The sequence below is a fragment of the Lipotes vexillifer genome, unplaced genomic scaffold (genome assembly GCF_000442215.2).
Source record: "Lipotes vexillifer unplaced genomic scaffold, Lipotes_vexillifer_v1.1 scaffold394, whole genome shotgun sequence".
In the NCBI taxonomy this organism is placed as follows: domain Eukaryota; kingdom Metazoa; phylum Chordata; class Mammalia; order Artiodactyla; family Lipotidae; genus Lipotes; species Lipotes vexillifer.
The window spans coordinates 1,650,505-1,664,384 of NW_006791731.1; the positions used below are offsets into that span (position 1 = coordinate 1,650,505).

At 66.3% G+C, this 13,880-nt stretch overlaps 1 protein-coding gene across 1 annotated transcript in view; it reads right to left on the reverse strand.

Annotated features, from left to right (window-relative positions):
• Positions 1 to 13,880, reverse strand: part of ADGRB1 (adhesion G protein-coupled receptor B1) — a 73,610-nt gene that overhangs the window by 14,426 nt on the left and 45,304 nt on the right. The window contains exons 18-24 of the mRNA XM_007464624.1: positions 13,659 to 13,800; positions 7,463 to 7,566; positions 6,086 to 6,188; positions 5,297 to 5,447; positions 4,781 to 4,850; positions 4,106 to 4,172; positions 1,825 to 1,910 (exon numbers count right to left, since the gene is read on the reverse strand). Coding sequence (XP_007464686.1) covers positions 1,825 to 1,910; positions 4,106 to 4,172; positions 4,781 to 4,850; positions 5,297 to 5,447; positions 6,086 to 6,188; positions 7,463 to 7,566; positions 13,659 to 13,800 — 723 coding nt within the window. The remainder of the gene's footprint in view (positions 1 to 1,824; positions 1,911 to 4,105; positions 4,173 to 4,780; positions 4,851 to 5,296; positions 5,448 to 6,085; positions 6,189 to 7,462; positions 7,567 to 13,658; positions 13,801 to 13,880) is intronic.

Consider the following 13,880-nt stretch of genomic DNA (forward strand, 5'->3'; position numbering starts at 1 on the left):
GGGGACAGCAAAAGCAACCAGATGGCGTCCAGCCTGAGCCTCCCCGGGCAGGGACAGGGTCCCGGGGCGCTGTGGGCGGGGACGGGGTCCTCGGGCCTCTTTCCACCTGACGCACCCGGAGCCCGGCGGGGGCAGGGGTGGAGAGCGGGGTGCCGGCTCTGCGGCTGGACGCGGCTGGCCTGAGGGCAGGGCAGGGCTGCCAGGACCGTGTGTGTCCACGTCCAGCGGGAGGGTGACACTATCCGCCCACATTCACACAAAAAAGCAGGACACCTGGGCGCAGCCACTGTCCCTTCCCGCTGGTCCGCCCACATCTGGTCTGACTAGGCACTGCCCCCGCCTAGGAGTGAGGGGTTCGCCAGATGGTCAACGGGGGCGTCTGTGAGCTACCTGGGCAGTGGCCTCCCTGCCAGCCCTGAGCGTGTGTGCCTGTGCGCGTGGGCACAGAGGGCACGGGGTGCCTCCTGTCTGGGTGGGAGCAGGGCTGCTGCAGCCTCACGGGTGGGTTCGTGCGAGCTTCCGAGCCATGGCACCGCTGCACCTGGGGAAGGGGCCCAACGGGGCAGGCGGCCGCCTGGACACACTGGGCTCTAATTTAGCAGCCCAGCCCTGCTCCACCAGCCACTCCCAGGCCTCAGCCTTGGTCTGCTCAGCTGTGAAGTGGGCACAAGACAGCAGACCCTGCCTCAACAGTTACTGCAGGGAGCAAATGAGACAGTGCTGTGGGGTGGGCGCGCTGCACCTCACTGGCGCCCTGACCCCCTGCGCACCCCGGGGCCTCCTCTGTGTGTGACCCACTGTTCTGGGAGCACGTGTGGGTGGCAGTGTGTGCTGGGCTGGGCTGGGGGGGCGAGCCTGCCAATCCCCACTTCAAAGACTCAGAGAAGAGGCCCAGAGAGTGTAGGACCCAGGCCCACAGACGGCCAGGACAGGTTCCCAGCCACCGCAGGCTCTCCAGGGTCACACTCCTCCTCCAAAGCAAGTTTCTAACCAGGACAGAACCCACCAGGGACCCAAGGGGAAGGATTCCAGAAGCTCTTGTTCCCGGGGAAAAGCAAGAGCAGGACGACAGGGGGAGGGAGAGAGACAATGAGAGACAGAGACCAAGCAGGACTGGCATGGAGGGGTGGTGGAGGAGGGGGTGGGGACCCCCACGCAGACACCAGCCAGGGCACAGGGACAGACAGAGCAGCGGGCAGGGGCGAGGTGAGGACGGCTCAGTGCTGGGGCAGGAGAGAGGGGGCCTGTCCCAGCCCACAGTTGGCCCCACCCGTGATGGCAGGGCTGCGGAAACCAGGGTGCTCCTGTCCTCTGGCAGCCAGAGGAGAAGCACCCTTCCAAGCTTGCTCCTCCCCCAGGGCTGCGCACCACAGCCACTCAGGACCGCCCACCTGCAGTGCTGTGCGCCCTCTGGCCAGGCACTGCCCTCTCTGAGCTCAGGCTCCCAGGTGGGAGGAACATCCGGCCCGGCCCCGCACTGTCCCCATGCTGAAGACATCACAAGGATGGACAGAGGCCACGTCCTGCTTCAGGGTCACCCAACCCCACGGTGGGGAAGGGAGAAGCCCGGGGCACCCTCCCCCCACTCTGGTGGGCCTAGGGTCTCCAAAAGCGATCAGTTCCACCGTTTCTGAGAACTTACGGAGGCCCTGCTCTGTCATGGGGCAGATGGGGAAACTGAGGCGCAGAGCAAGGCGGGGCTGGCCACGCAGCCCTCCGCGCCTCTGTTTCCTACTTGCTTGGGAGGGGGGTGGGGCTCAAGGGTGGCTGGGCTCTGGGTCGTTTCGACTGTAGGTGGGGCGTGGCGCGGCGGCCCCATCCTACCCTGCTCTCTCCTTCAGCTTCTTGTCAGTGATGCCGTCCTTGGACACGAGCTTGTTAAACACCAGGATCCCGATGACCATGTTCACCTGCAGGGCAGGGAGGAACGGCTGTGGGGGGGCCCCCGGGTCAGGAGAGGGGCTCCAGGGAGGAGGCAGAGCCCCTCGGGAGCTCTGCCGGCTGCCCTTACGCTGTCGTCCCTTTACTCCGCCGTCTCCTCCCAGAGCCCCAGCCGCTAGGTGGGGTTCTCCGTGCCACACGGTCCCCCCCAACCCTGCCCAGGGCTGGGCACCGCAGCTCGAGCCTCCCACATGACGGGTCCCCAGGCCCATGGCCATCGCCACTGGGGTCGGCAGTTTATGAAGCTGGGATTCCATCAGGGATGGAGTCCAGAGATCAGAGGTCGGGCTGGGGTCATGGTGAGCCTGTCCCTGCCCAGAGTGGGACTGACCAGAGCAGTCAAACACGCGAACGGGCTGGCCAAACCATGCTGCTGGGGCACTTGTCCCACTCAGACCACAGAAGGGACCTCAGGGGACCTCCAGTCCAGCCGCCGCCCATGCCCAGGCTCGTCCCACGTCCCCTCCTTAGCGTCCCTGCAACTCGTTCGCCTTCCACACAAGAGCTCGCCCAGCTCAAGCTGGACCTGACGCCACCTCGGGACACCTCCTGCCTGCCTCTGCCTGAGCCACACTGCTCTCCGCACCGCGCAGCCCTTTCGGGACCTTAAGCCAGGGCTGCCACCCCACAGGCGTCTTCCCTCAATCCCCCACCGTGGGGCATCTGGCCCTGGAGGTGCTTCTGGGTGTTGAGGCTACTCTCCTGCTGCTCCCCAGACTGCCACCTAGACAAAGAGAAGCTGCCCCAGCGTCCCAGCCATCCACCTCCTCCACGGCCTGCAGGCCCTGGTCTCCCCTCCCCTCTGGCCTCCTCGCCTGCGTGGAGGGGGCTCCCAGCTCACATCCTCACTCCCCTAGGGCTTCCACTCTGCAGAGAGGCTGCCTGACCCCCAGCCACGTTCCTGCGTCTCAGGCGGGGACGGGGACTCCATGGGTCCCTGGACCCGGAGGTCTGGGGAGGCCGACTCCCCGCAGCCCCACAGAGCCAAGCTCGTCGCCGCACACACACCCCAGCCCTGCCTCCTGGCCGTCTGGGTGAAAGTAGCTTTCCCGGGTGACAGCGTTAGGGCGGGAGAGGGCAGGACACCAGTGGCCGCCGCCCCGCCTGCAGCAGGCTCTGTGCCTGCCTTTCCCCGCGTGTCCCCATGTTACGGGAGGAGCCCCGGGCAGGAGCACACGGTGGGTCAGGACCGGCCCTGCCCTCCAGATGCTGGGAAGGGACGTGGGGGGCTCCTGCCTCTGACATCCCCCCTACTGCCCCTCCTGGGGCGCCTGCCCTTAGAAGGCCCAGCCCACTGCCTAGTGGCATTCAAATGCCCGGTACGCTGCCGCTTCCCTGCCTGTCTTCTAGGAATAAAGGAGCTGGTTCTGGCTGGGGCTGGCCCACGGATTCTGCCCACTAACACCACCACCCCCCACTGGCTCCCCCAACTCGTGCCCCCTGCAGGCTCAGCCTCCCCTGGGTGCCCTGGGCTTCACTTTCCTCTGCCCTGTCCAGCCTGCACCCGAGCCTGGCTCGGATATGGCAACAAAGAGGTGTGGCCCTGCCCGGACAGCAGGACTCTGCAGATGCGATGCCCTTTCCTGGGGGCAGGCGGGAGGGGAGGGCGAGATGGGTTCTGAGCCAGGCCTGGCAGAAGCCATCGATCTCGGGATACCCCCCAGCCTCGCCCTGCTCATCCGTAACCGGGTAACAATAACCCTGTGTGCATGTGGCACTGTCTCTCAACCCTCACTGAGCGGACGTGGGCACAGCAGAAAAAAAACCCACTGAGGGTCAAGCAAGGGGAGGTGCTTCCCTCCTCCAGGGGGCGACGGGCTGGCCCCATCGAGGGAAAAGCCCCAGGCCTAGCCGCGCCCCTGCTGCCCCGGTCATCCGCCTGTCCGCCTTCCCCGCCCTATGGTCACTCGCTCATCAAATCCGCAAGACCTCCTGGCAGGTACACTGCCAGGGTCCAGCAATCAGGCAAAATGTGCTCAGAGAAACAAAAGGCCACCAGCCCAGCCACGCCTCTGCACCCCTGCGGCAGGTCAGGGGGGTGATCTGTGGACACCACCCACCCCTGGTGACCAGGGCAACCCTGATGGGGCAGCAGGTAAAACCCAAGTTCGACCCAGGGGGAGGCGAGGGGCTCAGCCTGGGATGTTGGGACGGGGGTCAGTACCAGCACGACGGCCGCGGCCGGTCCCACGAAGGCATACAGCAGTCCCCCCTCCAGGGAGAGCCAGCAGCTGGGGAGGGAGACAGGCTGGTTAGCGGCCAGGCATGAGCCCCCATCCAGTCACACACTGGGCACCACCAGCTTCCCAGGAGGGCAGTGTGACGCTGAGAAGGAAAGGCCACACGGCCTCCAGGACAACCCCGAGCTTCCTGGCTTGGCATTCGAGGCCCCTGGACCTGGCCCAGCTGACCCTTCAGGGTCTCAGTGACTTCACCTGTGAAATGGGCACCCCCACCTGCCCCGCCTGCCCAGGGGCCATACAGCCTCCCTTATCTCCACACCGGCGCAGGGGCGCATCCTCCGTCGCGCGGATGGGGAAACTGAGGCTCTGAGAGGCTAAGGCACCTGTCCAAGGCCATGGAAGGGGGAAGCGAGGCTCCAACCGCCCCAAGCCCTGTTTCTCTTGACGCCGCTGCCCACTGCCGGGCGGAGCTGGCTGATGGGAGGCAGGTGCCTCCCCAGGGCCCGGCCTCCAGCTCCTGGGGCCCTCACTCTCGCCCAGCCTTGTCTCTCTCATCTGTGAGATGGGCGCCCAGCCAGCCTTCACCTTCTAGGGCAGGGGGAGGGTCTGGGGGAGCCGTGCGGCCTCCACCACGTCCCCACCCCGCCCCGACTCACTAGTTCATGGTGCTGTACCCTCTGGCCTTGGTAAATCCCACAGAAATGGCCACGACCAGCGCAGGGAGCCCTAGGGGAGGAGCAGAAAGAAAGGGCGTCGGTCTCCCCACTGCCCAAGGCCCCGCCCATCTCAGGAAGGGGAACAAAACGCACCTCTGAAGCCCCTGAACAGAGGGTGACACTGAGCATGTGAGAAAGGGGACAGGAGGTGGGCAGGATGAGGACCCACAGAAACGGGGGGGGCCACCGGATCAGCAAGTAAGACGGGACGCCCAGCCGCGTCTGCATTTCAGATAAAAAACGGAAAAACTTTCTATCATAAGTATAGCCCCAATACTGGATGGGACGTCCTCATACCACAGAGTTATTCCCTCACCTGACACTCAGACACAACAAGGCAACCCCTTGGGGTGGAGGCCTGGAGGGAAGCTCAGAGGAGAGAGAGCTGCCAGGGGCCGGGAGGAGGTCCGGGTCAGAGAGGGGGGCCCCGCCGCCCGCCGGCCCCGTGGCGCTCACCCCAGCCCAGGCACAGGAAGCGCTTGCGGACCAGGCGGTTCCGGAGGCGGCCCGTCACGGCCATGTAGGACTGCCAGGCCTCGGTGAGCACCCAGCAGAAGGAGGACAGAAAAAAGAAGTGCAGGAAGGCGGCCACCAGCGTGCACACCACCTGCGCGGCGGGAGAGGCGGACACGCGCTCGCTCACCCCCGGCGAGGGCCCGAGCCCAGCGTCCGCGCGGTGACCAAGTCAACTCCCCAGGCAGGGCGCCAGCCAGCGCCCACCCGCTCCAGCACCCTGAGACGGGCTGTGGTACATCGCGGCCCTGGTGGGTGCTTGCGCGACTCCACCCACCAACTGCCAGGGACAGACAGCCCTCTCCCCGGCTTCCTCACCCACTCACACATGCACCAAACGCCGCAGGAGCCCACCCGAAAGCCCCGGTCTGAGCCCACCCGCTCAGCAGCTGGTCCCCCGGAGGCCACACGGCGAGGTACAGACAAGCTCAGACAGCCTGGTACAAATGGTGGGCCAGGGTCGGGGCTTGAGCTGGCTCATGTCAAAGCGCCAGTCCAGCTGGAGACTCCAGACACCAAGCCCGCACGCCCTGGCCAGGTGACAGCCCCCTCTGGACTGAGCCACGTGGCTGCCGCGGCCAAAGGACGGCAAAGGGGTCTGCACAGCCGTGGCACCCTCCTCCCTAAGCTTCCCAGGGTCCAGACTTCTTCTGTGGAGGATCACCGTCGCCGCCGTCGGCGCCCCCCAACCTGGGCCGCTGGGACGCGCGCGGCACGGCAGAGGCTGCTTACCTTATTGCGGGTCTGGGTCTGCCCGATGAGGATGAGAGCGTTGGAGGAGATGATGGACAGGCAGAAGTTGAGGAGGATGACGGACCGCTCTGAGCGGATGTACCTGAGGGAGAGGGTGGGCGGCCATGACCGGCGCCCGGAAGGGTCTCAGCTTCACAGGAACCGGGGTGCTGTGGCCACTAAGCCCAGCGCCACCCCCTCCCTGCAGGCACCGCTGCCAGCACCAGCACCATCCCCACCATCTCCAGCTCCACCACCACCACGGTCCCTCTCTGGGTCGCCAACTCCACGGGGTCCTGAACACAGCTCACAGGGAAGGAGGTGTTTGAAGACCGTGGGCCAAAACCTCAGAACCACAGCGGCCTCGGGGGACGCGCTGGGTCAGGGGGCCAAGCACACCTCCAGGGGATTCAGGACAGATGGTCTGGGCAGGGGCTGGTGGGAGGGGCACTGGATGTTTCCGGGTCGCTGACCCTCCGGTGCCTCTGCCCTTGGGCAGGATGGGGTGGCGGGGGGCAGGAAAGCAGAGGCCACCCCCCCCCCGATGGTCACATCGACCCCTCCTCGCTGGCCTCTGGCTGACATCGTGCTGCAATTGGAGCTGACGCACCGGGAATCTGGCTGGGCCCAGCGGGTGGCTGCTGGGCGGGTGACCTTGGCTTGACCCTCCCTGTCCTACTGTCCCAAACCCCTGCTCCTCCAGGCCCAAAGTGGGACGCTTGGGGGAAGGGAGTCTGTGCACACGTGTCCCTCGCCCTAGGGCTGGTAACCGGCAGGGACGGGGTCGCCCCACACCCCCGGGGCCAACACTGGTCAGAGAGCACCCAGGGCACAAGGGTCTGTAAGAGGCCTTACGGCCTGGGGGAAGGGGTGTGGGGCAGGCGGCCCAGCAGAGGCCCCCATCCTGACACTTGATCCCGGGCTTGGGGAGTGACCCTGCACGTCCACGTGACGGAGCAGACAACAGGCAGGCAAGTCATGAACTTGGGGTCCCCGTGGTCATGGGGCAGGGTGCTCAGCTGCGGAGTGGGCTCGGGGCGCACCTGCAAGCACCTGTGAGCGGTGGTGCGGGCCCAGCGCCAGGCAGGAGCAGGCAGGCCTGGCATCCCTGGCCTGCACCTGTGCCCCCACCATCAGTGCCATGCAGCCTCCACGGAGCAGCCACCAGGGAGGGTGGGGTGGTGGTGACAACCGAGTGACAGGTGCTGCTAACTGGGAAGCTGGGGAGGAAGGATGCTGGGTCCCCACCCCCCACGGCTGCCCTTGGTGGGAGAAGGGACGAGACTCGACCCCAGTCAGCCCCTTCCTGGGAAGTGTCTGCTCCATCCGCTCCCCTCCCCCGTCCACTCCCCTCCCCCAGCCCGTCGGAAGCAGCACCTCCACACGGACACGTAGATGATGATGAGCATGAGCAGGGTCAGGGACGACACGCCGCAGCCCACGATGAGCGCCACCGACGGCACGATCGCCTTCTCCATGTTCTGGTGGGTTCCAGGGCCGGGGATAGAGAACAGGGTGAGGGGGCCCAGGCAGACATGCAGGCCCTGCAGGCCGCGGGGGACGCCGGGGGGAGCCTTCCCCCTCCACCCCTGCATCCTCCGCAGTCGCCCCTGCCCAGCAGCCCTCGGCCGCCCTCCTGCAGCGCTCTGAGCCCCCCAACGCCAGCACCTTCTGGCCTGGGCTGTCCCCGGCGAGGGGTCTCATCCCCTGCTGAGGGCAGGGTCTTTGTCTGTGCCCCGCCCCGGCCCCACTGGCAGAATTAGAGTCGTGTGCCCAGCCTGGCAATACGTGCCCCACCAATCCCAGGGAAGGACTCCCCCACCCTGAGTCACAGGTGAGGTCACGGAGGCAGCAGGCCCAGCACCCCGCCACGGACAGCTCTCCCTGGCTCCGTGGCTCTGCAGTTCCAGCCGCGGGCAGAAGCCACTGCTCTCTGAAAGGGGCCCAAAGCTCCAGCTGCGTCTAACGGGGCACTCAGCACCCACCCCTCCAGACCTGGCCCCTCCCTGACAGCCGCTCCACCCACAGCCTGCACCAGGCGCTCGTCCACCTCCTCCCTCCATCGGGCCCCTTCCCCGGGTCCATCCGGGCCGGCCTTCTGCCCTCCGTGTCCCCAGGCCAGCCCCCGGGCTCTTCCGCAAGCAGCAGCCAGTCTCAGAGTCTCCCATGCCACCCCACCATGGCCCAAGCTGTGTCCGAAGGCCCCAAAGGCCACCAGGCCTGGCCCTGCCCCCCTTCAGCTCGTGAGACCACCCCCCCGCACTGGGCTGCCCCCTCGTTCCCACTCGCTCAGCCATTCCCTCTGCCAGGATGCCCTGCCCAGCCGTCGCGTGGCAGTGCCTCGGGCCATTCTGGTCTTCACTTGTCCCCTCTCAGAGGGGGCAACGGACCCCACCGCTCCCCACCACGTGGCCCAGTGCAGCCCTAGGCACCGGCTGGTCCTTGCTTACGCATCCCTGCGTGCCCCCCGACGTGACCACGTGAACCACGGCCACACCACAGCCCAGTGCCCAGCACACACGGCAGGCGGACCGCGTGTGCTTGCTGAGCAATGACCCAGGTCCCTCTGTGTCCAAAACCCAAAGACAAATGGAGGGACTGGAGAGAGTGAGCGCCCACCGCTTCCAGGGCTGGAGATGACGGGAAAGCTTCCAGGGCTGGAGATGACAGGAAAGCTCGGCCAGGGGACAAGGGGCTTCTCGTGGGCTTCCCCACCCCAGAGCTGACACCTTCCTGCCCGTCCCAAGTCTAACTTGGCCGACACCCTTCAGACCCCCTGCTGACCCCAGCATGTGGCAGAGCGAGACTCCCACCCACTTCCTAAAGCCACGGTGGCCTTTTCCACCCTCAGATGGGACCTTCCACCTTCCTTGGGAGCCTAAGGTCCCAGGGCTCCTGCACAGGGCACCCCAGGGCCCACCCCACTTGACATAGCTGTCTCCCCCCCCCCCCCCCACCATGGTGACCGTGCTGTGCTCTCCATCCAAGGCCTGGACTGCCCTTCCCCACACTGGAGGCACCACCTCCCGCCCCCAGGCCCGTCTGCTGTCCCTCTGTCCCAGCCCTGTCCCATGGCTGGGGGTGCCTGTCTGTCCCTGCAGCCCGGTCTCCTCATGTCTGTGAGCCCCCCGCGGCCAGGCCTAGCATGGACGCTCGGTCAATGTGACTGGCTGGATGAATGGAGACCAGGAAGGCAGGCTCCAGGAAAATCGAGAAAGTCGTTCAAGGTCACCCAGGCAGTCAGCAATCCCTGGGGGCCTGGCCCGGGTGAGGCTCCAGCACAAACTTCTGTGTTTCCATACAGGCAGTTGGAGGGCCCCGGGGAAGGAGGGGGGCTCCGGGTTGCGGCCAGCACCCCTGAACTCACCAGGTAACCTTGGAGGCCCGGCCAGCCACGGAAGTCATGGGTGGCCGAGTAAGTGGCTCAGGCCTGCTTCGTGGCTGGCTCCGGCCCCCGACCTCCGTGGCCATCTGCCTCCATCTGCCCTCATTAGGCCTGGCAGCCGCACGCCCGCCAGCTCGCCCACCTGCCCTCCCGTGCCCTCCTCCTCTCCGCCTGGCTCATCCATCACTCCTGACAAGCCCTAGCCCTGCAGGTTCTCAACAATGTGGGCAGGGGTGTCAGGGATCTCAAGGTCTTGTTGGGAGGGCTGGACCGGAGACCTTAAGGGTGAGAGACTGGTCCCAATCCACACAGAGATCAGGCAGAAGCAGGCCGGCCTGGAGACTGGCTCCCCAGCCAGCCTCCGAGCCACCCCAGGGCCTTTGCACATGCTGGTCCCACCACCCAGCGCTCTTCCCCTGACCTTCACACGGCTGGCTCTTCTCTCGGCTTGGCTGTCACCTCCGCACAGAGGCTCTCGCTGGACATTCAATCTGAGCCAGCCCCTCATCTCTCTGCCCTTCCCCTTGTCTTGAGTCTCTTCAGGGCACCAGCCCCTCCCCCCCACACCTTTACTTGTTTGTCATTTACGTGGTTGTTGTCAGTTTCCACCACATGAATCCCCTACCTGCAATCTTCTCTCAACTCTTACACGTCTCACGTGCCCTAAACACTGATTTCCTTCCTATGGCGCTGTCTTTATCCCGTCTCCGCTCCAACACCACACGTGGCTCACAGCTACCCACGCGAACGAGCCCTACTCCAACATTGCCTGACCCCTGATCCCGGGCACACGCTGAGCCTTGATTCTGGTCAGATTAGTAGCCCAGTTTCGGGCACATCACAGAAGCGACGCCTCCAACAACTATGCCTTACAGACTGTTTACTACACACCAGGCTGTGTGGATGCTGTAAATACCTCACCAGGTTCAGTCCCCACCAGGCTCTGAAGCAGGTGGCCTCGCCCCCTCAGATGTGACTCAGAGCAGTCACTCAACCCTCCGTGGTCACAGGCCTGCAGCGGCACAGCCGGGACCTGACACTCTGGCTGCACGCAAGGGTGGGATGCCTGGGTCTCATCTTCCTTCACTCCATGCCCCCCGGATCTAACCCTTCCCTGGCTCCCGGGGTGTGACCACAGCACCCCTTCTCTTCCGTCCTCTCTGGGGGCCCTTCTCTGGACTCCGGTCCCAAGACCACTCCATACCCCGAGATGCCAGCAGCCTCTGCCCGCTTAGACCGAATCCCCACGCCCCACGCACACACCCAACTCCGCGGGTGGAGACGGGCAGCACCCACCCCCACCCTCAGCCCGGCTCTCCGCTGCCACCACCCCACCTGCTGGTGGGTTATTCCGCCCTCACACCTGCTGGGATCCCTCCAGGACGCAAGCCCACCACCTCCCAGCCACCCAGCTCCCCTGACCTCGGGCTGAAGCTCTAGCTCGCTGGGCCCCAGCCTCACGGCAGCGCCCGTGTCCCCGCCCTGCCTGCCCGCTGAGCTCCACCCGCTTGCTTCTTGCCTTTCTCCCCGTCCCTGGGGCGACCATCACTCCTTCCCGCCGAGCCTGCTGGGAACTCCTGCTCACCCCTCAGGGCCCTACTCCACACCTCCTCCTCGTGCCCGTCTCCCAAGCTACCCCTGGAAGGAAGGAGGCTGGTGCTGAGCCCCCAGAGCACCTCCTCCCTCCAGCCTGGGCTTGTCTCCCCGTCAGACCCCGTGCCCCTCGAGGGCCAGACGCAGGCACTCAGAGGGGTCGGCACAGCGTGATGGGCTGCAGGCCAGCAGTCTCCCTCTCCCTCTCGGCCCTTGCCCACTCAGCATCTCTGGGGCCAGAGCTGGCTGGGAGAAGAGAGGAAGGTGGCGATGGCTCTGAGAGCAGGTGAGCACAGGGGAGCAACCCAGCACAGGCCAAGCCCCCCCACCCCCGCGCCCTCCCAGCATGCTCCTCTGAGCCACGCCCAGGCCTTCAGGGGGTCACAGGATCAGCCAGAGCCCACTACTATGCCATCGGACAGAGCAGGAAACTGAGGCTCCCAGCGGCCAGGCAGCCTGCCCTTGGTCCCATGGCCAGTGGGTGGCTCTGTGGCCACTGACAGCTCCCGAACGCTCGGACGCAGCTGCCTCTTCTGGGATGTGGGGATGGGGTGCCCCGACCTGCCAGCCTGCGTCTCACCCTCCTGTGCAGATCAGGCTGACACCAGATGCCCCTCTGACTGCAGCTGCTGAGCCCCCTGCCAAACAAAGCCTTGAACCCTTCAGAGACCAAAGCTCTGCTGCCCACCCTGGCACAGGGCTCCTGTCCGCGCACCCTCAGAGGCACCGGTACAGGTCAGCTCTCTCGAGAAAGGCCCCCTGGGCATCCCACTCCTCCACCCCCGAGTTCCACCAGCGTCAGCTTCCCACCCTTCACCCAACACGCTCTCCATGCCAGGTGGCCCCGGGCTCAGCCCCCAAGCAGGATGCCACCTTTCGAGGATGCAGTGGCCCTGCCATGCTCCAGGCCCCGTCCAGGAGGGTCCCTGTCAACCGGCGAAGCCCTTGCAGCCACCCAGAGCAGCATGGGGCCATTTCCGTTTTACAGGTGAAGAACCCAAGGCTCAGAGAGACTGAAGGCCAGTCTAGGGTCACCGTGTGTAAGGGACAAGCCTGCATTTCAAGATTCGACTGGCACTGACCTCCTACAGGCCAGACCCTGGGCTGGGAGAGGGGATCTGGGCATGCGTCCCACTCTGGAGCCCCCCCTGCCCCCCAAGGAAGGGCAGCCCCCAAGGCGGGCCCTGCCCTGCTTGCTCCGGACTCGCAGGGGACCCAGGAAGTCCCAGCCCCACTGGTTGCTCCCCTGTGCAGAAAGCCATCTCTTCTGGGGGGCCCCCAGCATGGCCCCAGCTGCTGCCTTCAGGGGCGGGTCCCCAGAATCAGGAACACCGACAGTCCTGTCACAGGGACAGCCTGAGGGGGAGGGCACACTGGGATCAGAGCCAGGACCACAGACCCCTGTCCAGCAGAGTCACCCCAAGACTCTGGGCAAGCCCCCCACCCCAAGCCTCGATTTCCCTGCCTGTCGATAGAAGGGTTAGTGGCAATGACCTCTAAGGTCCTGTCCAGCTCTGACCCTCCAGGGGATCCTGGCTGACAACATCACTCTCTCTCCCCACGTCTCAGAGGACAAAGGAGGGGGCCAGACTGTTCTCAGAGAGGCCTGGAACCATCTTCCACATGGAAACTGGGGTTCCATGAGCAGAGAGCTGCACCACCCCCCTCTGACGAGGGCCAGCCACCCCAAACACCCCCAAATCGGTGTCCCACTCCCAGTCCGTCCTCCATATCTGCCGCCTGAGGATCCTTCCACACCAGGCCGGGGCCAGGGGGCTCAATGAGCAAAGACCCCTACCCTTTCCCTCCTCGGGGGGCCTTGTGACCCGGCTGGGGGATCCGGCTTTCCTAGATCCAGCGAGTGCAGCTTGGCCCTGGGCAAGAGCGCCCACCAGCCCCAGTTGGCCGGCCCCAGCCAGCAAGCTGGCCCCAGATGCTGTCGCCATAGAAACTGGCAGCCCCCACAAGAATCACGAGAACAAAAAGGAGGCCCCTGAGATGATGGGGCCTTCCTGGGGAGGGCTGCCAACCTGGGCCAAGCCCAGCACCCTCTCCACCCCCGGGACCCGTACTTGTGGACGCAGTTGCCTCCAGAGCCCACGGTCCACTTGGGGTGGGTGGGGAAGGACTCCAAGGAAGGTGGCAGCTCCTCCCCCTCCGTGTCCCAGGCAGGCCAGGAGCCTGCCCCCAGCTGGGGGAAGGAACCGCACTAAGTGAGGGTGTCTACCCGCCTCTGCCAGGCCAAGCCTTCCCCCAGCCCCTAGGGCTGGGGGCCCAGACTGCCCGGCTCCCCTGAGGACCGGCTTCCTCCAGGGTCCTAGGCCCCCAAAGAGATTGGGTGGGGGACTCACTCACCCATCAGTCACTCTCGGGGCCCCGGCCCGGCTCCTCCCAGGTCAGTCCCCAACTCCACACTGCCACCCACTCAGCTCCCACCCGCCCTCTCTAGAGGCCCGGGCCCCGCCGGCCAGGACACGGGGGGCGGCGGGGCGCAGCCGCCCTTCCCCGCGCCGGCCCCGGAGGCGACAGTCGGCCCCGGAAGCCCCCGCCCCGCGCGCCCCCGCCCGCCCGCCGCGCGCCCGGCTGGGGTCTCACCGCGTCGGCGCTGAGCTGGGCTAAGATGGCGAAGGTGGAGAGCCGGTCACACAGGCAGCGCGTCCGGAGGGCATCGAGGGGCACCGTGCGGCAGCCGCGCCACGACCAGGGCCCGAGCTGCGGGGGGGCGGGGGAGGAGGGTCTGGGGGGCGGGACACACGGGGGGAGGGGAGACAGGGGCGGCGTGAGCGGCTTCCGGCCGCACCCGGGCCCCGCGTCCCC